The sequence below is a fragment of the Gracilinanus agilis genome, chromosome 4 (genome assembly GCF_016433145.1).
Source record: "Gracilinanus agilis isolate LMUSP501 chromosome 4, AgileGrace, whole genome shotgun sequence".
NCBI lineage: Eukaryota > Metazoa > Chordata > Mammalia > Didelphimorphia > Didelphidae > Gracilinanus > Gracilinanus agilis.
The window spans coordinates 71166847-71192685 of record NC_058133.1 but is presented as its reverse complement, the minus strand read 5'-3'; the positions used below and the strand labels follow the sequence as shown (position 1 = coordinate 71192685).

At 40.0% G+C, this 25839-nt stretch overlaps 1 protein-coding gene across 1 annotated transcript in view; it reads right to left on the bottom strand.

The window, feature by feature from the left end:
• Nucleotides 1–8588: 8588 nt before the first annotated feature.
• Nucleotides 8589–25839, bottom strand: part of PAPPA2 (pappalysin 2) — a 386296-nt gene continuing 369045 nt past the window's right edge. Inside the window, exons 21-22 of the mRNA XM_044674282.1 lie at nt 9543–9641; nt 8589–8663 (exon numbers count right to left, since the gene is read on the bottom strand). Of these exons, the coding sequence (XP_044530217.1) occupies nt 8589–8663; nt 9543–9641 (174 nt within the window). The remainder of the gene's footprint in view (nt 8664–9542; nt 9642–25839) is intronic.

Below are 25839 nucleotides of genomic sequence, written 5' to 3'. Positions count from 1 at the left end.
TTCTGTTTATTGTTTACTTTGAGAAAGAGATGTCCTTCTGAATGACTAAGGAAACTTCCTTTTATCCTCTACCCATTATTACATTCCTAGACCAGGAGTTTTGACAATTTCGAGTCATGGACCGATTTCATAGATTGGTGAAACCTACAGGGCCCTTTTCAGACTATTTTAAATGCATAAAACAAAATATATAACTATACTATGAAAACAAAGTATATTAAAATGCAATTATCAAAATTTTAGAAAAAATTATCAATCTCAGGTGAAGCACCCATGCCCTTGACTATAAATATTTGAGATGTAATAGGTAATATTCTAACCCAAAACCTCTCTTAGAGATGGAAAACTAGAACTAGTTGACTATGATCTTATGTTCTTAATTATCTTTTTCCTATAATCTTCATCTTCAATCTCTTTCCCTTCTTCATAAAAATGGGAGGAAGGAAGCAAAAATAAAGGAAAAAGGGAAGGAAGAAAGGAAAGAGGGGAGGGAGGAAGGAAGGAAGGGAGAAAGGAAAAGGAGAGAGGAAAGAAAGGAGAGAAGAAAGGAAACCTTTTCTCAACCCTTGAGAGTTGGGTGTATGACTTTGAGCATGATAACTTGCTGGTACAGAAATAAGATTAGGAGAAAGAATGTGACCTATACTTTGAATGACTTTGACAAATGCACCAGTGTATAACAATTGGCCAGAAACTCAAATAATGGTATGTCTATGCCTTCCTCTCATCTGAGATCTATCAACTTGAGAAACAGTTTAAACTTCTTGGAAACAATTATGAAAATACTGAAGACTCATAGTTCATTAGAGCTTGGGGATGGAGGTACTTCCAGGCCTTTAGAGGCTTAGGGGTTTTCATGAGATTGTGCTTTCAGAAGCTCGGAAGATTTTTCTAGGTTTTGCTCATTCTCCTTTTTTGGATTAATCAACCTTGTGGTTAACCAACCACTCCTCCTCCTCCTCCATCTCCTCCTACCCCCTTGGAGGAGTGAGGCTAAGATTCTCTTTTTCCTGGGGCAGCATTTCTTTCTCACTTTGGCCTCATCACTTTGAGGCTTTTCCTTGGATTTGGTATCTATCTATCAGGGCCCAAGAGAGGTTATATAATCCATGTCCATATTCCTTGTATGAATGTTTGGTATGAATAGATTTTTAAGATTCTGTATTAGAATCACATTCTCCAATATTGGCACATTTGTTTTGGAGCACAGTTTTTCTCAAAGTGGTCAATGTGGGTTTTTCTTTTATTTTTTTAAGGGCTCTATGCTGGATAAATATACCTCCTGTTCTTAAGGGAAAATGCCTATCAGTGTAATTAATCATCATGCTGGCTCTTGTCTGAACTCTGACCTCTTTTGTCGCTAAACTCCTTTAAATAGTTGCCTACACTTGCTTTGGGCACTTACTCATGACTCCAGTTCTTGATTCTCTCTACTTGAAATCTTTCAGTCTCATGGTTCCAACTACTATGTTCCAACTCCCTACCTCTCCAGACCTTAACTTTATTTGAAAGTATTATCCCATTTCATCTTCATAATGTATGTATGTCTTATTATTATCCTTATTTTACAGAGGACAAAACTATGGCAAGCAGAGGGTAAGAGACTTTCCCAGGGTCACCCAGTTACTCAGTGTCTGAAGCTGGATTTCAAACTCAGGTCTTCCTAAATCCAAATCCATTGTTCTCTACTGGGCCATCTAGCCACGTCTCCCATTCTTTATAGGATATCTCTTTCAGGATAACTCACTGGCACCTAAAACCCAGCATGTCAAGAATGAAATTCCCAACTTTCCTCCATAACTCTGTCCTTTCTCTTAAATTTAATGCTCCTGCATGTGACACCATTTGCTTACCCGTGTATGTAATCTTGAGGTTATCTTTGATTCTTTCTTCTTCACTTCTGCTAATTTCTGACAATTCTTTCTCTAACAACACCTTCTGAAGACATCTTATCTTCTCTGTTCTCAATATCACCCTTCTATTATAGTTTCTTATTACTACTCATTGGACCTATGCTATTGTTTCCTTGTATCTTTCATGGCTCTGATCTTATCTGATCCAATCTATCATTCATGCCACTGCCAGAATGATCATCCATATAAATAAATTTAGCATCTCTCTCTTGGTAAAAATCCACACTGGCCCTATATTGTCTGTTTGAGTAACATTCAATTGCTTTTGCCCTCCATTCAGGTCCCTCTACAATATATAGCAGGACATTCTCACTATAGCCTTATCTCATATTTTACCACCCCAACACATAATTTGTGGTTTAAATTAATTAAATAATTCTCTTCTCCCCCCAAAACAAGCCTAAACCCTTATTACTTTCTCATTTCTCTTTGGCTTTGTTCAAGGCTGTTCCCTATGCTCTTATTCCTTTCTTAAAGTAGTGAAGAACTTTCCATCCTTTAAAGTCTAACTCAAATGCCACCTCCTTCACAAAGCATCCTGTATCATCCTCTAAGTTGATAAAGGCCTTTATTCTCAGATCTCATTGTAGTGCTTTTTTTGTAATTCTAAATCACTTAGCTAATATGTGTATTATTGTTATTATTATTATTACTATTATCTTTGTTAGTATCTTATCCCTTTATTAGATGATAAATCTGGGTGGGGACAGATATCCAATTTAAGCTAAATTTTGTATCCTTTCAGAGCCTAGCACAGTGCAAGACACTGTCTACAATCTTTTTTGCATATTATCACTCCCTGGTTGGACTGTGAGGGAAGGGATTGTTTTTACCTTTTATTTTTCTTTTGTATTCCCAAACCCTTAGCACAGAGCCTTAAACATCATAAGTACTTAACAGATGTTTGTTGACTTGATTTAATTTTTAACAAATTGCATTATTGCCAAAATTCTACTCAAGTTCTTTTTAACAGGTAGCATGGTATAATAAAGAAAGTATAGGAAACAGAGTCAGAATGGTCTGGACACAAATCCCAACTGAGACACTGAGTAGGAATGTAACCATGAGCAAATTACTTAACCTTTCTTTGATTTGGTTTCCTCATCTATAAAATGATAAGATTGGAAAGGGCCTCCAGGATCACTTCCAGTCCTACATCTTTGATCCTGTGACCCAGCATCATTGACCCTTGAAATTTGAGGAAGAAATCCAGTAGAATATCCTGGAAGATCCAGAGCACTGTACCAGCACTTTACCACAAAACCTTACTTCAGATGAAGACTCTGATCTGTTGAACGAATTTCCATTAATGATGCCAAACCCTTTACTGAGTAGTCAGGGGAGGGAAGCAGGACTGGAGAAGTCAAGGGACTGGAGCAGAAAACAGGCACCTGAGACATTTTATCTTTTATGTGTTGATTTTTTTTAATGAACATATAATACAAAATAACTGGCTTTAGCAGTTTTACGATACAGTAGATCAGTTCCTTTCACTGTGTCCCCAATCACATCGTTCCCAAGGGATTTGAACTGATGAGCCCAGTAACAATTAACAGGGTAGAAGAAGAGGAAGAAGAACCAAGTCAAATCCTTGGTTATGAAGAGAAGAATGTACTCAAGAATGATATGTAGCCCTCTCTTCTCTCTGTCTGTCTATCTCTCTCTCTCTGCTACCATCTTGTTCAGAGGTAGCACCATGAAAGGGTTGACCAGACTATTGGGTTATCTTAAGACACTCTTAATTAGTGTGGTTTTGGAACCAGGAAACAAGGAATAAACAACCAGAGAGCTCTTCCTATAACAGATCATTAGATTTTTCACCTGCAGGTGAGGAGTGGGCAAGGACTGAGTAATTGCCATTATCCCCTAGGAAATCCTCTAGAGAAGGACATAAAAGTTCCTAACAGATGGTATTTGGATATCTGAACTGTTAGAATATAATTCCTTATGTCTCTTTCCTACTTTTGTACCTTCGATGATTAGTACACTGCCTAGCACATAGCAAACACTTAATAAATGTTTAATGAATGATTAATTGATGAGATTCCAGGGATCTCAGAGACAAAACCTGGAGGAAATTGTCATCTCCAAAAGGCTAGAGCTGAATGATGACCCTGCCACCTGCTAGATCAGGGCCAGCTAGAATGAGAGGATGGTGGTATATGACCCCATTACTTTTCTGACAACAAGAAATGGGTGTTTCTCGTCTTCTTGCCACAACAGGTCATAGGCAATACGAAACAAAATGTTTAAAAATAAAGAAGTCCAAAAGAAAAATGCTATTTACTGCCAACTTCATGAAGAGGCTGGGCAAATACAAAGGCTAGTATGAATGAAGACTTCCTATTCTTGTTTAGGACTGCTACTATGCCTGGGCGGCTTTAATGGATATGGTAACCCTCTGAACCTTATCTGGAACTTTAGACAATTCAAAAAAACCCTAAGTCTTTCCCAGGAAATTAGAATTCTCCCCTATCTCCATGTCCTAATATAAACCATTTCCATAACATGTTCATTTGTATAATAATTAACTCATTCTTTCTAATGCTTTCCAAGAAAAGCTCACCAGCATTCTAAGAATCCTAGTCTGTTTCAGTCAGAAATCTATTTATTTGATTTTCTGAAGCCTCAGATGTGCAAAAGAATATTCTGTCAAAATTAGGTTATGGTTTGTTTTTGTTTAGTTTTTTCACTTCCTCTATTGCTCTTCCTAATTCTGCTGTATCTTCTAGGACAAAGGATCTTAATCTGGGGTCATTGCATTTTTTAAACCATTTAAATAATTGTATTTCAAAATAATGGAGTTGCTAGGTGGCACAGTAGATAGAGTGCCAGACCTGAATTAAAGAAAACCCATCTTCCTGAGTTCAAATCTGGTCTCAGATGTTCATTAGCTGTTTAGCCCTGGATAACTAACTTTTAACCCTGTTTGCCTCAGTTTCCTCAACTGTAAAAAATGGTCTGGAGAAGGAAAGGGCAAACCACTGCAGTACTTTTGCTAAGAAAGCCTCAAATGGGGACATGACAACAATTGTAATCTTATGAATTTTATTTTATGCATTAAAAATGCATTGTTCTGAAGAGGGTATGTCCATAGGCTGCTAAAAGGGGTCCTATGACACAAAGAAGCCCTGCTCTCTGAGATAATGTGTGCTTCCCCTCTCTTTGCCTTTTCATTTTAGAATATGTGCTCTTCTGTACTTCAAGTATGGTGACTCTGAAAATAATGTTTAACATGACAGTCGATAAAGGAACATTAATCTTTCTGTGAAAAAGCAAACTGTGGACTCAGTAGCTAGTGGGCTAAAGTGCATATGCCATGGTTAGCACATGGGTAAATAAGATGCAATTTTTTTCAGGAGATTGGAGAGTTGTAGACTTTATCTTTCCTTCTTCTTCTTTTACACCCTCAAGTTTTCAATGGAAAATGAAGGTAGTACAAGATGAACCTATAACCAATTAGTATTTGCTTTCCCGTGGTTACTGGTCCAAGGTGCTAAGGAGCAGTTAACATGCACCTACTAGAGGTTTACCCAAATACCAATGTGAAACACATATCTTTGGGAGTTTCTGAGTGTAGGAGGGTAAGGTAGGGACTCACATTTAAATCCACTTTATTGGCAGGCAGATTACTATCTCACTTACTTTAAAATTAAATCATTGAGCCTTAAATGTCTAAAAATAAAAACTATAGGTTTCATATTGCTGAAATTCACCAATATCCCCACAGAGTGTCACCCTAACTCTATGAGTTTCTCCAGTTAGCTTAGTCTGTATCTATGGGTCACAGATTTTTCATGCAACATTTGATTTGGATTTCCTTTGGATTCTCTGGTTCATCTCTTCCTGCCAAAAGTAATCCCCTGGGTATGCTTCCAGGCTTGGCTTAGGGACTGAGTCACCTTGACTCATTTCTTCCTCCATCTCTCTCTCACCACCACCCCCCACCCCCAACTGGGGCCTCCTTTAACTCTAAAGCTGATAGATCTTTTCTATTATTCTCAGATTTTCTTCATCTTTATCGGTGAATTTCTACTCCTCGTTCCACCACTTTCATTTCCTATATATATATATAAATATNTATAGGTTTCATATTGCTGAAATTCACCAATATCCCCACAGAGTGTCACCCTAACTCTATGAGTTTCTCCAGTTAGCTTAGTCTGTATCTATGGGTCACAGATTTTTCATGCAACATTTGATTTGGATTTCCTTTGGATTCTCTGGTTCATCTCTTCCTGCCAAAAGTAATCCCCTGGGTATGCTTCCAGGCTTGGCTTAGGGACTGAGTCACCTTGACTCATTTCTTCCTCCATCTCTCTCTCACCACCACCCCCCACCCCCAACTGGGGCCTCCTTTAACTCTAAAGCTGATAGATCTTTTCTATTATTCTCAGATTTTCTTCATCTTTATCGGTGAATTTCTACTCCTCGTTCCACCACTTTCATTTCATATATATATATATATACATATATATATACATATATATATATTTGTAAACTCTCCTCTAGGTTAGAGGAGAGGTCTCGTGTGACAAAGACAAAAAGCAGATGGTAGGGATGATAAGAGAGTGAATGCTTGGGGCTACACTAATGACGACTTAAGGTCTTTGGGAAATATTGTTTAAGTGACCAAATAAGATTTATATTCAAGTTATACACACTAGGCAATTTCCATCCTACTCTGTCAGCTTTGGGAATGGAAAAAAAAACACCTCTGAATAATGCCTGTCAAGTAAGTGGTCTTAGAGTCCAAAACAAGTGAATGTTATCACTAGGGAACATGCCTTTAGCATCTCATCCTGCTGAACACTGGACTTGGGAAAATCATGAATATAGAGAGATCACGGTCTAAACAGGGGAGCAATGGCTACTGAGCTAAAGAAAGATGGGACAATAGCACATGGAGAGTATCTATTACAAAATTTCTTATGTCTAATTTTTTTAACTGGATTTCATGAACCAGACGGGATTCTTCCATGTACAGGAAACCTCCATTATTTAGTTTGTCTAACTGGCCATCTTGCCAATCCATGAAGGAGGCTTCTTAAATATAGAATAATTGCATTTGGAAAATATTAGTAAGGTTTTGACATTGAAAGTAAGGGACTTCAATCCTTCACCTGCCCTGGAAAGAAAGAACAAATCTGACTCTAGCCTAGCTTCTGCTACTTTCCTTCCAATGAAATATTCTTGAAATGGGAAATCTGCTTCTAGCATTTCTCAATTGCCCATAAGCTTCGGTTTCAATCCAGTCTCTGTCCTCATTCCTATATTCTGGTATCTATGTCTCATTAGGTTTTCCTAAACCTCATACCCAAGATGACAGCATTGAAAATTCTTCTGGTTCACATATGCATCTGGAATAGGATCACAGTCATGTGGCCACTAACAGAGTTCTGATTAGTCCAAACACCCTGGTTTTCTCCTGATGGCTCAGTTGGGACCATAGGGAGAGATTCTGAACTTGTGATTTCCTTAGTAGAAGGAACTCCTAGATGAAAGGTCCTGTAGATCAGCACTCCTTATGCAATAGAAAAGTCTAAGAGAGTTGTGGGAGCGTGTGATTTGGCTGGTTCACAAAGCCACCGTACGTCAGAATTAGGACTTCAACCCATATCTCCCTGGCTCCCAGGTCCATTCTGTATTCACTACATCATGCTGCCTCTAGATGGCTCAATATTAGGGATATCAACCATCCAGGCAAAACCTACTCTGTTGAGTCGACACTGGAAGGAAGGGAATGATCCAGGTCTCTTGGTCTCATTCCCACTAAGTTGTTATTCACCCAGTATTTGTGTTGCTCAGCCCCACTCCCAGGGCCCATATCCAACATATCAAAAGATGTCTAGGATTGCAGTTATCACAGTCTCTCACTCTCTTTCCAGACCCTACACCCAAGGAAGGAAGGATTAAAGGGCTATTGTTTGTTCTTACCCCTGGATTCCCAGCATTTGTTTTGGGACATGTACTTTACAGCAGCATGTGTGTGACATAGGGTACTTGTTTTTACCTTAATAGACAGCAAAAAATATATAATATATTTCATATATTTATGTAAATTATGTAGTTTTGCTTAAATATTTGTAGAGAGTTCATGACTAACTTCGTTACTGCTGAAGAAGCCTACAGAGGAGAAGAGAGGAAGTAAGACAGGTTACAGAAGATGAAGCTGGATAGATGGCAGACCATTTATGTTAAGAAGGTACAAAGAGTCCCTGGCAGCTTCTCCTCTGTGATTTTGAGTTTGAGTTTATAAATTGTTTGTGGGTGGTGTGGTGTGGAGAGCAGGGGAGGAAGAAGAGAGTGTCAGAGATGAGAATGAGAGTGGAGCATGGTACAGGGGGACCTTGGTCCATCAAGTATTTATCATGTCGCTTGAATGAGGTTGTCCCCTTGATAATTATGATTTTCAATCACAAATGTCTTTTGCCATGCTTGGCACTTCAAGACATTCTCTCATAGAGTATGTCTTCCTCTTCTCTCTTCTTGTTTCTTAAGAGCTCCTCCAAGAACCTCCTCCTTCTATCAACAGTCTTGGTCTTCAGAGGTTTCTTTCCTTCAGACTTCCCTTCCTCCTCATCCACCCCACCCTCCTTAGCCATAGGGTCTCCCCCAGTGGGGCTGCCTCTGGTTCATAGACTCCTGGGCCAGCAGTGGGTCTTCTTGCCCCATTTACTGATTTTCTTCTGCTTTGGGATCCCGGCAGGTGCATTCATCTTGCTCACAGTCAGCAGCAAATGGAATTACCTAAAGGAGATACAAAAACAACTGAGTCACACTGGGAATTGAGTACTTGGGAGTTTTTTTAAATACTGTTCATATGTAGGGGAAGCTAGGTGGTACAATGGATAGAGCACCAGGCCTGGAGTCAGAAAAACTCTGTCTTCCTGAGTTCAAATCTGGCCTTAGACAAATCATCTATGATTCTGGGCAAAGGGAAACCCATTAACTCAAAAAATGACCCATCTTCCTAGGTTTTAGGAAGCTTTTTCCCTCCTTTATTTTAAACCAGAATCTCTATCCTTGTGATTTTTACCCATTCGTATTTCTGCTTGCTCTCTGAAGCCCAGGAATGCCTCATCCACATGATGGCCTTTTAAATTCTTCAAGACAGCTATCATGGTCTTTCTCCCTGCTCTCCCTTGAGACTTCTCTTCTCCAGACTGAGAATCCTTAGTTTCTTTTACTGATCTTCAATAGATTATGTTAAAGGAATCCTCTTTTATGATTATTGTTCTCTTTGGAACATTCCCCATCTTATCAAAGTCCTTTCTAAAGTAGGGGCCCCAAAATAGAATATAGTAGTCTAGAAGTGGTCTGACCAGAGTAGAGTACAGTGGGAATATCACTTCTCTAGTTCTGGAGTCTTTGCTTTTTTTAGTACTAAGATCATAATGGGTTTTTTTCATATATATATATATATATATATGTGTGTGTGTGTGTGTGTGTGTGTGTACTACAAAGGAAGGATATTTGAAGAAAGCAAGTGGACTGTTTCTGGAAATTGGTTCCTGCCAAAAACTCAGATTGGTTTGGCAGATGGACCAGAACAAGGGTATCATGATACTTTTAGCAAGATTTGTTCTTATCCCTTGGGACCCCTGTGCTTGGGCTTTGCTCACCTACCTTCTTGGAAGAGAGGGTTGAAGAACAGCAGTCTCCACCATCATACTGACAATAGGCTCGGTTGTTGATTGTATCGCACCACCCATCGGCTTGAAAAGGCTGGTGGGGAAAATGACAAGTCAGTGTTTATGTAGGATCTCCTTCACTGCTCTTGGTCAAGTCTAAGACTATACAGAAATAAATGGAGGATCCCTAGGGGCCAGGAAAGAATACTGGCCAAACCTCATAAAAAGTGGGGTGTTTGTATCTACTGATGGACTATTTTAGTGCCTCCAAGACCATTACACTATGGCAAATGACATCTCAGGGATGCTCAATGTCCCTGGTAGCAGGCCAGGCTCTTCAGTCTTCTGAGGAGACATAGTTCTAGTTTGTACCTTTTCATAACTGTCTATAGGTTGGCTTGTCCACAGGTGTTTAAGATGGCATAGGGAATGGATGTGAATTTTCACCTCATTTTCCTGAGTAATAGCACAGTCTCATGCCAAGAGAGACTCAACTGGTCAGGAGGTCAGAAGGAACCTATGGGGGCTATACTTTACCTCTAGGCTCTAATCTCTTCCTGCAGCTCCTATCACTGACTGGCCTGCTGCCAATGAGGCTTAGGGGTATAGGTCATTGGTCATTTCTTCTGCTTCCAGCCCAGCAAGAATGAGAGCATCATCCTTCACTTCTCTTGGATCAGAAGACTAGTACTTAGAGATTAGGAGCTTTCCAGAGGTGCTTTGTAAAAACAAGAGGGTGTCTGTCCCAGAGCAGCTTGTCATTGCATTTGGTGACCCCAGTCCTGGGGCAGAAATGTTCACACATGTGCAGCAGTCCTGTGCACACAGCGGTGAGACCACAGGGTAATAGGGGAGCAAACCAAACAGTTTCCATTTGCTCCTGTTACTGCTGCAAGTTAGCAGGAACCAAAATGGGAATCAGGCCCAGGCCAAACCAGAGTTAATGGAGTGTTTCATCCCAAAAGGGAACATATGATAAGAACAGCAACAAGTGGTTAAACAATAACTCAGTGGCCCATTGCCATGGATCTCAAGAGGAAAGGCCCTGGCAGGAAATATAGTCCCACAGCATCTTGGAGGGCTTACCAGCCAGCCCACCTACTCCATAACATTGGCTCCCCTCCATCCTGAACTGATGCATTACTGCAAAGCCTCTAAAAACCTCTCAAGTTAATTGCTTAGGGCAGAGAATCTCAACTATTTTTGAGTCCTGGACCCCGTTGGCAGTCTGCTGAAGTCTATGGATCTTTCAAAAAAAATAATGTTTTTAAATGTGGAAAATAAAATACAAAAGATATAAGAAACCAAACCTGTGGAGAGAGAGTTATAACATATTTTTAAGAATAAATTCATGGAAATCAAGAATTCAAGTTTAGAGCTATATAACAGACTGGAGCCTCCCAGATTATAACTCTGATTCTGAGTTTTCATGGGCCAGCCATTCCTTCTCTCTCGTTTATGCCCCAACTTTCTTCATTTGCTCAACTAAGATAATATCACCTATTTCAGAGGGTTATAAAGGTAACTAATAAAAGAACTTATCGAGTATATATGTAATATATTTACACACACATGTATACATGTGTATATGCATGTATTTATTTTCTGTTAGATATGTATGATAGATGCATATATATTTATTTAGCAATAACCATTAGGTTTTGCCTGGACCAGACTTTTCAGTGATGTAGGGCTTCATGAACCCCATTTCAGATTTTCTTGGCAAAGACAATAGAGTGATTGCCATTTCCTTCTCCAGCTAATTTTACAGATGATGTAACCAAACAGGGTTAAGTGACTTGCCTAGGATCATACAGCTATTAAGGGTCTGAAGCCAGATTTAAAATCATGGAAGATAAGTCTTCTCTACTCCAAGCCTGATGCATTATCCACTGTGACACATAGCAGACTCTATGTATGGTTTCGTGACCTTGTTTCTCTTTGAATTTGATCACACTGAAGAGACCTCCTGGTAATGAAGCTCCCTCTACCAATGCAGATTGGCAGTATCTCTGTAGTTTATTGTTTTAGGGGACCACAATTCTAACCATCATTATTTAAGCAAATCACAGGCTAAAGGGTTCTTAAATAACTGACCCAATTTGGTGACTATTGAAATGCTGCTGATACCTCTGAGAGAGAATCTGACAGCAATTGAGCAGCTGTTCAGCAATGTCAGCTGGGAGTAGGAGGTTACACCATGTCCTCTTTTCACCACAAAAGTGAATCGAGGAAGAACACAAATAGCCCAGGCCATGAGTGTATCCTGGATACCTGGGCTTATTGTCCTGTCTCCATAGAACCTAGAATGACGGCAAAACCAAGATTTCCATTTTACATCCATCCAGATAAGGTCTTATTGGGCCCAAGGCAATCTCAGATGCTTAGGGGAACACCTGTGCACAGGACACCGATGCAGGAAGATGCTAAAAAGAAGAAAGAGATGGGGTAGACTTTCCTCTTCCAACACTGTATCTTGTTATTCTTCCCCAGCTCTACCTGACTCATTGAAAAACTAAATCCAGCCCTGATTTCTTTTCTTTGTGAATGTCTATTTTAAAATACCACAATAATACGAACACGCTTCCCCTACATACATGCATATCGTCTCCAACAGGAGGGTTTTAGGTTTTCTTCCATCTGTATGAAGGAACTTGACAGTGAGGACTGATAAATATTACAATGGGTAACCAAGGGAAGCTGTGGACTCTCCTGAGTAGTCTTTGAGAAGAGGATGGATTCTCATCTGGGAATCATTAAGCATGATCTGCCTGGAAGGAAGGAGCATGGATAGGTGACCTCCTAGGTCCCTTCCAGTTCCATAATCCTATAGGGCTAAAATGATTTACAGACTACTTTTGTGCTTCTGTGAGGTCTTCTAGGAAGGGAAAGGGAGGGAAGAGGAGAGAGAAATGGAGAAATCATTGGAAAGACCAGAATTTAATCTTACTCTCTACCTATTAGAATTAATTGCTCCTCCCCCAACCTGCCAAAACTAACCACTCCACCCTAAACAAACAGAGTTGCCTATGGCAACATGTGCTGGGGAAACTTGACTGCTTGTATCCAAAGTTACAATGGAAAAAATAGGAGGGGGGAAATGACTAATCGATCCAAAATCTTGAAAGTTTCTGAAGCCTGGATATAGTCTAGGGGTTTTTGTCTCAAGAACTGAAAGGTGTCAGGCTTAGGATATGGGATATAGTGTTTGTTGAAATTGCCTCCATGAATTTCGACATTCTTCCCCTAGAAGGAAGCTTTCCAAGCTCTGCCAAGGGAGGAGTTTTTCCCCTTCACCATGAACACATATATTCATATTTCTCTGTCTAGTCTTTTATATCTAAAGAAACATCGCATTTATACAGCATCATCAGAAAACTCACCATCTGGATAACTAACTGAAACTTGCTTCTTCAAGGGATAAAACTTTTTCCTTTTAAACATTTTAGTGGACATCTTTCTTTAAAAATAGATTCTACACATTCTTGTGCTCTAAATGAGAACACAGAGAACATAATTTAACTTTTTCCAATAACCCAGCATCATAACTAAGAGTCTCAGTGTGACTATAGTACTATGGAGAGATAGGAATAGAAAACTGAATTTGGATTAGGAAGGTCTGAATTCAAATCCTGATTCAACCATCTATTTACCACCTATGCAGTGACTCTAAGAAGTCACTTGATTTCTTTGGTTCTTTCACTGTAAAATGAGGGGTCTGGACTTCTACAATCTCTTCCAACTCTAAATCTATGATTCTATGATCTTAATATATGGGTCCTGGCCAGTGAGCCTGTCCTGATGAGTGTGTGTAGCAGACTTAGCTAAAACAGTACACCAAAGTGGACTTTGGAGCATTCTTTTTTTGTTTGAAACTCATTCTAATCTGTTAACCCTGTTTGATTGGGTTTAGAGCTGTAGCTGTAACACACTGAAAAGTCTTTAATCGGCCAAAATGGATCTCTTAGTCTGGGTCTTTGCTGGCCTGCTGGCATTTAATGAGGAAGATGCTATGGGGTCTCCAGACAGGGGCTGTCATTGAATCTGAGAACACATGAGTCTGCTGTCTTTTACATTTTTTTTCTTTCCATCACTTCAAGAGTGGTGAATGCTATCTTGTGAGCCTAAGAATGTTAGCATAACAAGCCACCAGAAGTCCAGGATCAGGAAGAAATGATGGGATTTTCCTGAAGCCAAGTGGTGAGGAATTAAGTACCCTGTTAACTGCTTGACCCAAGCAGGGGGTTGTGGAAAGAGAGGACTTATCCAGCAGCTAAACTGTATTTGGAAATACATTTAGTGGGACAAATTTATTTGGAAACTCCTTTAAGTATGAGCCCACTATCCCTGGAGACTGGTATGGTTTAGGGGAGAGTATTCTCCCAGGTGTTAGGGGAAATATTTTTGCTTCTGTTCTTGCCCTGTCTTCACATATATATCACAGTAATATCCTTTTTTGTAAAATCTGAGGTTAATTGGCTAAAGTTAATTAGGACATTAATGACTGTTGGTTAATAGTAGAAGAGGAAAACATGCTAAAATGGAAGCTCCAGTTTATGGCATTACAGAAGAATAACCCCCATCCATTTAGGGGTACATTATAAATCTGAAGATCAGATGTAGCCAGCCTAATTCTATAAACCTGTTTGTGCTTTTGTGGAGGAAGAGGGTGGGGAGAAGCATAAGAACAGAACCTCATTACTATGATGAAGCCTTCAGGATTTGCTGTTTGCCCCTACACTGAATGGCCCCAAATTTCTTTTGTCTTTATAATGCTTGTGTGTGTGTGTGTGTGTTATCACTATATTTCGTTTCTTCCCTCACTGATACTCTGTTAGCTATGACTTCTTGCTGCTGTCAGTATGCCTGTGTGTAGCAGCCTCCCCACCCTTCCAATTTATTGCTTCTATTAGGCTATGGGTGGGAAATGAGATAAAAGCATTTCTCAGAAATATGTCTAAAAAAAGGAGTGTATAGAGGCCTGAGTGAGGACCTGGGAGGAGCTATTCTATGAGGAAAATACATGAGCCATAGAGTATGACGTCTATTTTGGCTGCTCAAAGACCTGTTTTTCTCCCCTCCTCCTGGATTTCCCAGCTCTCAGTTATGTTCCAGATAGTTAAGGTTGATGAACTTCTGATAATTGAGTGATTATTTTGTTAGGCATACAGGTATCTATTGATGAAGCCCAACAGTCTATCTTCCTTGTATGAAACTGGGAACTATCCAAGGGCAGGGAGGGTCATCTTCTCTTTGTCATATGGTCAGATGACCGAAGCCTTTTCGTGGGCATATGCTGAAAGCCTGGCAACCAAAGTATTCATGTGCATGGACAATGGGCATACTTGTAAGATTGCATCTATACTCTTAATATTCCATAGCACTCCAGAGAAGAGAGCTTCCAGGGATAGAAATCAAGTGTCAGAAGGAAAGGAGAGGTCCAGAAGCTTTCTCTAGGTCATAAAGGGGAAGGGAAATTATTTTATTGTGGACAGAGAAATGCATAGTTGTGGCCTGGACTATTAAATATAAAGCCCTCTGTGTGGGCTAAATATCTGATGACCAGCTAAACAAACGGATTAATAAAAATCCCCCATTTTCCATCAACCTCCAATGAATGTCCTGCTAAGTTAAGGAACAAAATTTATGAATTCTCCCCCTCCAAGAAAGGCAAGTTTAAGGCAGAAGGTAAAAAAAAAAGACCAACAGAGAGAGAGACAAACCAATAGACATGTTGAATTTGAGATGCCTTTGGGATATCCAGTTCAAAATATCCAAGAGACAGTTGAGGATGTGAGCCTGGCAGAAAGAAGAAAGTGAATTGTCTCTGTAGATGTGGGGTAATCTACATAGAGGTAATAATAGAACCTATCTGGGAGTTGATGAGGTCATCAAGTGATATGATATAGATCAAAAAGAGGAGAGAATCAAAGACAGAGCCTTGGTATATATACTCACAGTGAATATAACATAAATGAAGATTTTGTACTAAAGGCTAAAAGGGAGCAGTTATATAGTAAAGAGGAGAAAAGAGATGAAGTGAAGAGAGAAAAAAGAAGAGGAGAGAGACAGAGGAGAGGGAAAGAGAAAGAAAGAGAGGAAGAGAGAGAAAGAGAGAGAGACAGAGAGAGACAGAGAGTGTGTGTGTGGTGGGGAAGGGGCAGCTAAACTTCAAATTGAAAATTCCTAGAGTTTTCTCTGGATATGTATGGATGTGCTTTGCCCTCTCCTCTCTCTGAAACACACTCATCTTTTCCCTTTTCTTATGTCTTCTCTCTTATGTTTTATGGAATAGTCATAGACATATAGCAGGGAACTTCTAACACCAAGCTGAGCGATTCTCTCAAGGTAAGGCACATGATTGGGCTCTGCTTCTCTTATTATGAAGTGTTTGAAGCCTGGAGAAGAAGGTGATAATCTAATCAAAAAGTTGATATATGACTAATGCCTGATTACTGTTTTTCTTCTGCCTTCCCTAAGTCACCTCCCAACAAAACCTCACAGTCAGTCAGTCCTTTGGATGACTAATCACAGTCACATCTGTTTCTTCGCATTGTTTAGGCTGCATCTGTCTGGCCAAATAGAACCTTTTTTTTTCCAAGGCAGCTGTGGTGCAGGCACCCAATGAAATCTTTGTAGCAGCTGGAAAAAGTGTGTAAAAATATAAATACATATGTATATACATGTAGACATATGTCCATATTTATGCATGTGTATGTGCATAAGTGTCTATGTATACTATTTAACATTTTGCTTCACTGCTTAATGATCTTTGACCTACTTATTATTTTCCCAACTTCATGTGTTGGAAGAATTCACTAACTTTTATCATTCAGCCTGTTTGAGCCCTCTTGTGACCCTCTTCGGAATGCAAAATCCAGACTCTCTTCGGATCATAGAACTTAAACTGGAAGGGAAATTTAGGGGTTATCTAGTCCAATCTCTCTACTCAGGCATTCTGCATTCCTTGGTGACTGAGTTCTTCTTGTTTCCTTCTCTACTATCATGAACTTATAAGATAGATAAGTTTAGGAATCAGTCCAATTCCCTCATTTACACATAAGGAAATGGAGGCCCATAGAGTTGAAGTGAACTTGCTCAGATTCATACAGATAGTCCATAGCAGAGCTAGTATTAGAACCCAAGTCTTCTAATTCCTAATCTATTATCTTGTGTCCCACTATACACTACTACTATCAAGTGACTTAACTACCGTGCTTAATGTAGATGCCAGAATGCACACTCCTTGGGCATGCACACAAGGAAGGTTTCAGTTCAGGGTGCATTAATCCTGAAATCAATCAAATGATGAAGAGTGAACAAAACTGCAAGGAAAAGGGGTAAAAAGCCACCCCCTTCCCCATGACTTTTTCCTAACACCCCAGAAATTAAATGAAGACCTAATCTGAAAAAGCCGCTGAATGTCAAAGGGTTTAGTGTTTAGCTTGACCCCTTAGTTGTCCCATGAGGTTTAAGCATGCAGAAGAAGGTAGCCTTGGCGCTGGGGCATTGAAGCCCCAGCCACAGCTGTGCGTGTCTGAAAGAAGAGAACAGCTGTTTTTAGGCAGAGGGAGCCTGAAGCCAGGTGGCTGAGTTGGTTCTGTATCTCATTTCCATCATCAGAAGGAAAAGGAGAAAGAGAATCAGCCTGTTCCTCCGTGCCTGGACCTTGGAGCTCAGAGGAATGTGTATACATGGGGTAGCCTGCCCTGACTTGGTTGGTTTCTCCAAATGAGATGTTGTGGCTTTGGGAAAAATCCTCCTAGAGATGGTATGAGTTTAAGTGACTGCACACATCATTTGTAGAACTGGACCCTTCCACTACCAGTGGTTAAGGGGCAAACCCTGCAAAGGTGGAAGTAGGAGATAAGATGCCCTTCTATGAGAATGGGAAAACTGACAACATTCCTGTCTCTGAATCTCTTTCATGCCCATGTCCCTCTCTTTTTACCCTAAATATACCAATCAGTGCTAATAAAAGGCATTCTTTGAATCTCTGCTAATGCATCAGGCTACATCATTGTTGTTGAGTTTATTCAGTATTCTGAGTATTTTCTATATAAGATTCAAATTCAAGTCCTCCTGACTCTAAGACCAAAAGGACCTATAGGACCACCAAGCTGCCTCTTCTGTAAAATCAGGGGTACATTAGATGCCCTCTGAGGTACTTTGAAGCTATAAATGGATGATTCTTTGATATATGCTCTTATGAAAAGGAAGTAGGCCAGAGGCAGAGAGTTTGAGCACAATAGTGGTATCTCTAAGGTATAAAAAGGACCAGAGAAAGATGTTCAGCACAATGGATAAAAACTACCAAGGAAGAATAATGAAAAGGCTTGGCTAACAATTGCAAAGGATGAAAAAGCATGAAGAAGCTGCTAGTTATATCAGTGGTACATCCAATATTGAGACCACGAGGCCACCAAATTTTTGAAACATGAAGAAATAAAAATCCAAGAGTAGAAGATCTAATGCAGGGAGGGGGGACTGATATAGACAGGGAATTTGGTGGCGGCATAGGGTTGGAGGAGAAAGAAATGGTGAAAGAGAGAGAGATAGGTATGGCACTCTCACTAGGCTCTAAGGCAGGGGTTGGCAACGTATGGGTCTCAAGCCATATCTAGCTCTTTTGAGGACCAGATATGGCTCTTTCTGCAGGAGCCATAAAGTCAATTTTTTTCAGGCACTATTACAGGAGCGTGCACTGTGAGCACTGTACGGCTCTCATGAAATTATATTTTAAAAAATGTGGTGTTTATGGCTCTCATGGCCAAAAAGGTTGCCAACCCCTGCTCTAAGGTCTAAGCTCTAAGACAGTCTTGACTGGAAGAATCCCTCTTCTTGCTCACTACCACCTACATAACTAGTATTGCTCCCTAAGACCTCTGTAACTACTATATGACTCCTACTGAACCAGATGCATTGGGGAACTATTCTTCCCATCTTAAATCTAATCCATGATTCTCCTTTTCTCTGTAAAAAGCTTTATTATTTGCCACTTCTCTGTGACTTCAGGCAAGTCATATTAAGACCAGGAGGCATTGATGATGTCAGGAGGCAGCCCTAACTAGACTTTGAGGGTGAGAGAAGAGCTTTCATCACTAACATTGCTCTTATACAGGATCAGAGATTCATAGATCAAAGCTGGAAGGGCCTGGAGGAACCATCTTGTCCAACCCTCTCATTTTGCAAATCAGGAAAGTGAGAGTCAGAGAGCCTTTGCTCAAGTTCACAAAGAGAGTAAGCATCAGAGGTGGTATTTGAATATAGATCTTCTGATGGGAAGAGAAAAACAAACAAACAAAAAACCTTGGGGAACAATAAGTTCCGTAACATTGAAACTCAACAGTATGAGGCCACCCAAGGCTGTCCCAGACCACTTGGGTCTTTTTATACTAGAAGGATATAATGCTTTTTGTAGCTTCCCTTCAGGGTAGCCTCAGAAGGTTTATCTAAGGAAGGAGGGGAGTAGGTGGAAGAGGAAAAAAGACCCAAATTATTCTTTTCTCCCAACCTTAAGATCAGACCAAGCCCCAAATGAAAATGGCCAAGGTCCTTTCCTACCCAAGGTAAATACTTTAAGTTTCAAAAGCCCCCAAAGTGTGATTTATCATTGACATGGCCTTTTAAGCTCTGTTAACAAAGGAGCACAAATGGATGGGGTTGGGGTGGTATTTGAAACAAGAAGTCAAATGGAGCCTGCCTTTTACCAATATAACACTGGGTTGTGTCCCTTTCCATCTGCCTAAGTCTTTCATCACCAATTACAGGCAGTTCACTGTATCGGTACCTTTATCTTTTCCTCTGCTTCCACTTACCTCTGTGGAGGCAGGGATAATCTAATACATTCTCTTTGTCCTTTAGAGTTCAAGGGCAAGGTAATGAGCCATGAGCATTGATTTTCTGTCATGCCCAGAGTAATCTAAACTTTTAAAGAACTTTAAAAAATGTTCATTTGTTTGTTACATTAAAATTCCCAGGTATCTCCCTCCCTCCCTCCCCTCCTCACACTAGAAAAGGCACCATTTGATAATGCTAAAGCTGACAGTAGTATGTAACATCTCATTGGAATATAAGGGCTCTCCATAATGGTTTGGAGTCAAGTGGGAATGGCACATGCCTTCTCAAGGATATCAGAAGTTTCATTTTTTCAGTGTCTCCTAGCCCTGAGCTACGAAATGCCAGTGAAGATCAAGAGAGTCACACACAGGATAGTTTTAGAGGAAAGAGAGGAAAAGACAGAAAATGAACATATTCTTTATAAAGGATGCACCATGAGAAAATTCTAAGTCTGTCTGTTGGAAAGAACATTGGTGGAATGAATCTGAACACAAAGGCTGCATTGTGCCATGAAGAAGGAAGAGGTTTGAATTCAAAGTCAGAGGGTCTGACGCTATTATTTGCCATTTCTGTGTGACTTTAGGTAAGTCATTTCTTCATCCTTGGTGCCAATCTCCATATCAGCAAAATGAACGATTTATATTGGACAAACCCAAAAATTCCTTATAGCGCTGGATAGGGGAAGAGTGGGTGACATATCCCTTTGCAGAAGGAGCATGAGCCTCCAATATCTAATATCTAATATCTCAGGACCCTAATTGACGTCGACTGTTGGGAATAGTTCAGGGATTCTTTTCACATAGAAAACCATATATGTACTTTTATAGGGTCAGAGAAAGAAAATCTGGACTGTAACCTTACTGTGTATCTGTACAAAAGTAGGATGAAAAATCCATCAATATAACAGCAGAGAGCAATTCCTTCTGATGGGCACTGCTGGCATAAAACTAATATAGGAAAAGAAGATGAATTAAGTTAAATAAAAGACAGGCCCAACTTTCCACTTCTACACACAGTTTCTCCATTTGCTTCAGGGTATCCAAAGATTTAGTACAATCTCTTTCGCTCAGAGATGACTTTTAAGGTGGTAGAAAAGGACTAAATATGACTTTCCGAGTCCTGCTTCTAATAATGCTTTGTGGTTTTGTGCAAGTCACTTGCATGGGTAATTCTCTAAGACGGTTACAAAGGAGTTGCTGAATCTTCATCAAAGCAGAGTTTCCATACAGGAATTTCCTCACTCAAGTTTAAACCATTCACTTCTCCTCCTCCCACAAGACTCAAAGAAAACATTATACAGAAGTGCGTCATTGGTTAGATAACTTCAAGACCTGACCTTCGATTGGGAGCTGGAAATTACTTTAGAACCTCTCTAGTCCAATCATCTCTTTTCACAGAGAAGCAAACAGATCTAGAGATTAAGTGACTTACACAGTGTAACAAGAGGAATGTCAAATATATAAAGATGGAAAACTGTTAATATTGCTGTTCCTATTCCTGATAAATCTTTCCCACAACTTGCCAACACAGATACAAGAAGTATGTTGTCAAATTGCTGAATGATCTCTTAATTGCCAAAGCTAGTGGTCTTTTCTGAATCTTCATCCATTCTGTCTCTGCAGCCTTTGACACTATCAATCACCCTTTTTCTCCTGGCTATCCTCTTTCTTCTAGGTTTGAATGGCATCTTACTCCTTAGTTTGACCTCTCCTTAGCATTCTTTGTTGATCTCTCCATTTCTTCCTATTTCAATCCACTTTTCCCTAAGGTGCTAAAGAAATTTATCTAAAACTCAGGTCTGACCATGACACTTATCTTTGGCTATAGAATGGTTCTGTATTACCAACAGGAATAAATATATATAAAATCCTCAGTTTTGCACTTAAAATCTTTAACAACCTGGCCCCTTCCTCTATTTCCAGGCTTTTCACATTTTCCAACCTCCTACACACCCAAGATATAGCTATATTAGCCTACTTGCTGTTCCTCACAAGATGCTCTCTTTCCTGTGTTTTCCTTGGCTGTCCCCCATGCCCAGAATGTTTTTTCTCTTCACCTTTGCTCCCTGGTTTGCCTGGTTTCTCAAGACTCAGTTTAAAGCTCAACATCTGAAGATCTTTATCTCTCTGCTCCTTCCTCCATATTGTGAGTGCCTTCCCTTCGAGGTTATCTGCAATTTATCCAAGCTATACCCTCTGGATATGGTTATTTCCATGTTGTTTCCCTTATCACTATGTGAGTTTCTTGAGGCCAAGAACTGTTTTTGCCTCCTTTGTACCCCCAGTATTTAGACTAGTGCCTGGCATATCATGGGTACTTCATAAATGGCTGTTCACTGAAAATTATAGAGTATAAATTTAATGAATTATAATTTTTTCCATAAGAAATTATAAAAAAAATATAGGTTGGGGGAAACCAGGAAGGCTTTTCTGATCTGATTAAGAGTGAAATGAGGGGGCAGCTGGGTAACTCAGTGGATTGAGAGCCAGGCTTAGAGACAGGAGGTCCTAGGTTCAAATCTGGCCTCAGACACTTCCCAGCTGTGTGACCCTGGGCAAGTTACTTGACCCCCAATGCCTACCCTTACCACTCTTCCACCTATGAGTCAATGCACAGAAGTTAAGGCTTTAAAATAAAAAAAAGAGTGAAATGAGTAAAAGTAGACCAATTTATGTAATAACTACAAAACACTAAAAGAAAACAAATTGTAAAGAAAAACAACTTTAAAAGATCCAAGAACTCTGAACAATGCAATGTCCAGATACACCTCCAGAGGACTGATGCCTGAGAGAAAGGTAAGAGATCCAAAATGTTTAAATTTGGGGAAAGGGTAGGATATTGATTTGCTTTGCTGGTTATGCTTTTTTGGTTGCAAATTATTTGCTTAATTTTAAAAAATAGAGTGTGGGTATTGAGAGGTAATGAGATACTAGCAATAGTAAGGCCAGGAAAAGAGGAAAAAATGAATAAAAGGCCATTAAAACATCTTGGAAAATGTATGAAAGAGAACAGGAGACAGAGAAGCAGGGCAACTGAAAGGAATTTGTCTAATTTAATATATTCTTAAATAATAAGTTATATGCAATAGATTCTCGGTTTCATGTACAATCTCTTTTTTCATTTGCATATATGGAAGTTTTCATATTTGTTGATGTTTTTCAAGTTTAGAATAACAAAAAATTTTCTTTAAATTAAATCTCGGAGTTAAGGAAGCTGGGTGTATCAAAGCCAGAAATGAAGATTTCTAGGAGTCTGCATACAATGTTATGAGGGATTTTAGAGACCATAAAGGTCTAATATACATCACTTTACAGATGTGAAGTTGAGGCCCAGAAAGATTAAATGATTTTCCCCCAGATAATGTTTTTTTTAAATTAAAACTATTATCTTCCATCTTAGAATCAAAACTGTGTATTGGTTCCAAGGCAGAAGTGTGGTAAGGGCTAGGCAATGGGGGTTAAGTGACTTGCCCAGGGTCACATAGCTAGGAAGTGTCTGAAGACAGATTTGAACCTAGGACCTCCTGTCTCCAAGTCTAGCTCTTAATCCACTGAGCCACTCAGCTACCCCTGATAATACAGATTGTATGGAGAAGAGGGGCTTGGGTTCTCTGAGTCCTTTCCACTGTAAGATGCTGCCCCCAGAAATAAGGCAGTTAGGACCTTGGAATGAGACTGGGGAGAAAAAGGGCTCTCCTCAAAGCAGTGGGAGGGATCTGGGGTATCTTAGCATCTGACAAATTCCAAACCATCACAGACACCTTCCCCCAACACAGCAGCAGAGGAAAACAGGAAGATGAAGAAACTCAGTGTGACTTGTGTTCAGCCAAAAATAACCTTTCAACAGCCCCTTTCATTTCGTTCCTAATAAAGATTCATGGCAGCTCATAGATGCTCCCCCTCATCCACACATATATGCAGCTGATGTTCTAACATCTAGCATAGAAACTCAAGCTGAAAAGTCGGGGTCCAGATGAACCTGTCCAGAGACAAAGATAACTGAACGTGGATGCTATTCTCTGGCTGTCCAGGGTTTGCTGATAACATGCTAAATTGGCAGGACCTTGCTGGGGCTAGTCCCGCTGGCTAGGTGGGTAGCAGCTGGAATATCAATATACAAACTCCATTTCTGAGTTCTCATTTTCACATCAAGTTTTAGAAGATAAGATGCTTTGGATTTGGATCCTGGAAGATGTAGACACAAATCCACCCTCTAACGTGTATTAGGTGTGAAGGTACAGGCAAACCCCACTACTGCCCCAATCCTTGGACAACTCCTTAACTCTCTAGGTTAAAAATAAGTTGTAATCCGCAAGGATGAGGGGAGTTCCTATATGAGAAGTTGCCATAAGAATAAATCCTAGGCACAATGACACTCACAAACCAAAGACCTAATTTATGATGGGCTAATGAGATCAATCTCCCTCCAGAAGCCTAAAGAGCCAAAAGAAAAGAAAATCATAAAGATGGATACACTGAAGTCCTGCCACGTCACAGATGACCAGATTCTAGGAGAAAGGGCTCTACCCTGAGACAAATCGAGGCTCCCCTTCCTTGGAAACTTCTCAAACAGAATCTTTACTGAGGGGACTTGGGGAGAGAGCCATAGCTGGTTAATAAGAACACCAACAGCAGCAAATGGCATTTGCATAACATTTCGAAGTTTATTAATCACTTTATATTCTTTATCTCATCATCATCCTAGGTAACACATATAATGATACCTACTAGGGCCAGGCACTGTGCTAAGCAATTCACATTGATCATCTCATTTTGTCCTCACAACAGCTGTGAGAAGTTAGTGCTAATATTATCCCAATTTTACAGATAAGGAAACTAAGGGAAACATATGTGAAGGGACTTTCCCAGGCTCACATATCTAGTAAGTGTTTAAGGCCAAATTTAAACTGAGGCTGGGTGCTTTATGTGCCCACCTCACTAGCCACCTGAGCCCATCTGCTCTCATTTGAGCTTCACCAAAACAAAACAAACACAAACCCCCTGAGAAGTAAGTCCTAGAGATATAATTTTCCCCATCTTACAGATGAGGAAATAGAAACTCTCAGAGGTTAAATGACTCAAGTAGGAACACCCAGGTAGTCAGTATCAGGGATCAGGATTAAAATACTAGGTCTGGTATTCATCCCATATAACCACACTGTCATAATCACTCAGGAACACCACTTACCTCCTCATAACATGGATGGGAAGAAAATGCTTTTTAAAACCTTAAATCACTAAGTAAGTATTTTTTTTTTGGCTTGTGATCCAATGATTCTCAACACTTAAACCCATCATTTGATTTCATAATGGCACCTCCATTGGTACCATTTGACAGTGGTTTTCACCATGTTGTCAGGGGATCATCAAGAATCCCCCCAAGGCTCTCTCGGTGGTCTGTGAGCTACATTTTTGTAGCACTGATGTCTACAATGTGACAATGATTGCACTTTTGTTTCTGACATGAATGAACAATTTACATATTATAATACCTCATTAGTGTCCTTCAAGGCAATGTCATTTTTCTCATTAATTCTAATGTTGGGTTTTTTTTTTCCTCCCAAGGGAGACTAAATGGCCTGAAGTGTTTTTCTGGAATATATGTTATATACACATACATGTATGCATGTACCGGTATGTATATACTCATTTTTTAAGCCCTTACTTCCTTCTTAGGATCAATACTAAGTATAGATTCCAAGGCAGAAGAGTGGTCAAGGCTATTCAATTGGGGCTAAGTGCCTTGCCTGGGGTCACAAAGCTAGGAAGTATCTGAGACCAGATTTGAAACTAGCACCTCCCACCTCTGGGTCTGCTTCTCTATCCACTGAGCTACCTAGCTGCCCTATGGGTATACTTTTCTTAAACCAGAACTCTCAATGAGAAAACTCCCTTTAGCAATGCAGACTGGCACCTCTACTGCACCTTATAGTCTTACTGAGTTTCTTGGAGCACAGCCTCATGTCAAAAATGAGTATATGTCAGAAACATCAGCTGAACACGGGTCTTCATGATTCTGAGCCCCAAGAAGTATTCACTATGCCATGCTGCCCCTCATATATCCCTGTGTATAGAATACTTGGCAATTACCACTGGTCTTTGTTTTCAACTCCGAGGAAATAAGAAGCACCATGGCTCACATATCCCCTAGGCATGCTTATGGTGTGTATGGGTCTTTGTTCCCAGTCCAAATCCATTCCTCCCTCTGTAGGTAATCTGAGGATCCTCTTTTCCTAGGGGCTCATCATATTCTAAGTACTGATTCCAAACTCAGTGTGGTCTGCTCTATCTAGTACATCCCCTTCCTGTCCTCAAGACAAGAAAAGTCCACTTGAAGGGATTGAGGATATGTAAGCCTAAAGAAGAGAAGATCTGGAGGTCAAGTGGATGATGGTTGCTTGAAAGAACTTGGGTTAAGCTTGTTTAGTTTTGCCCCAGAGGGCAAAATGAGGA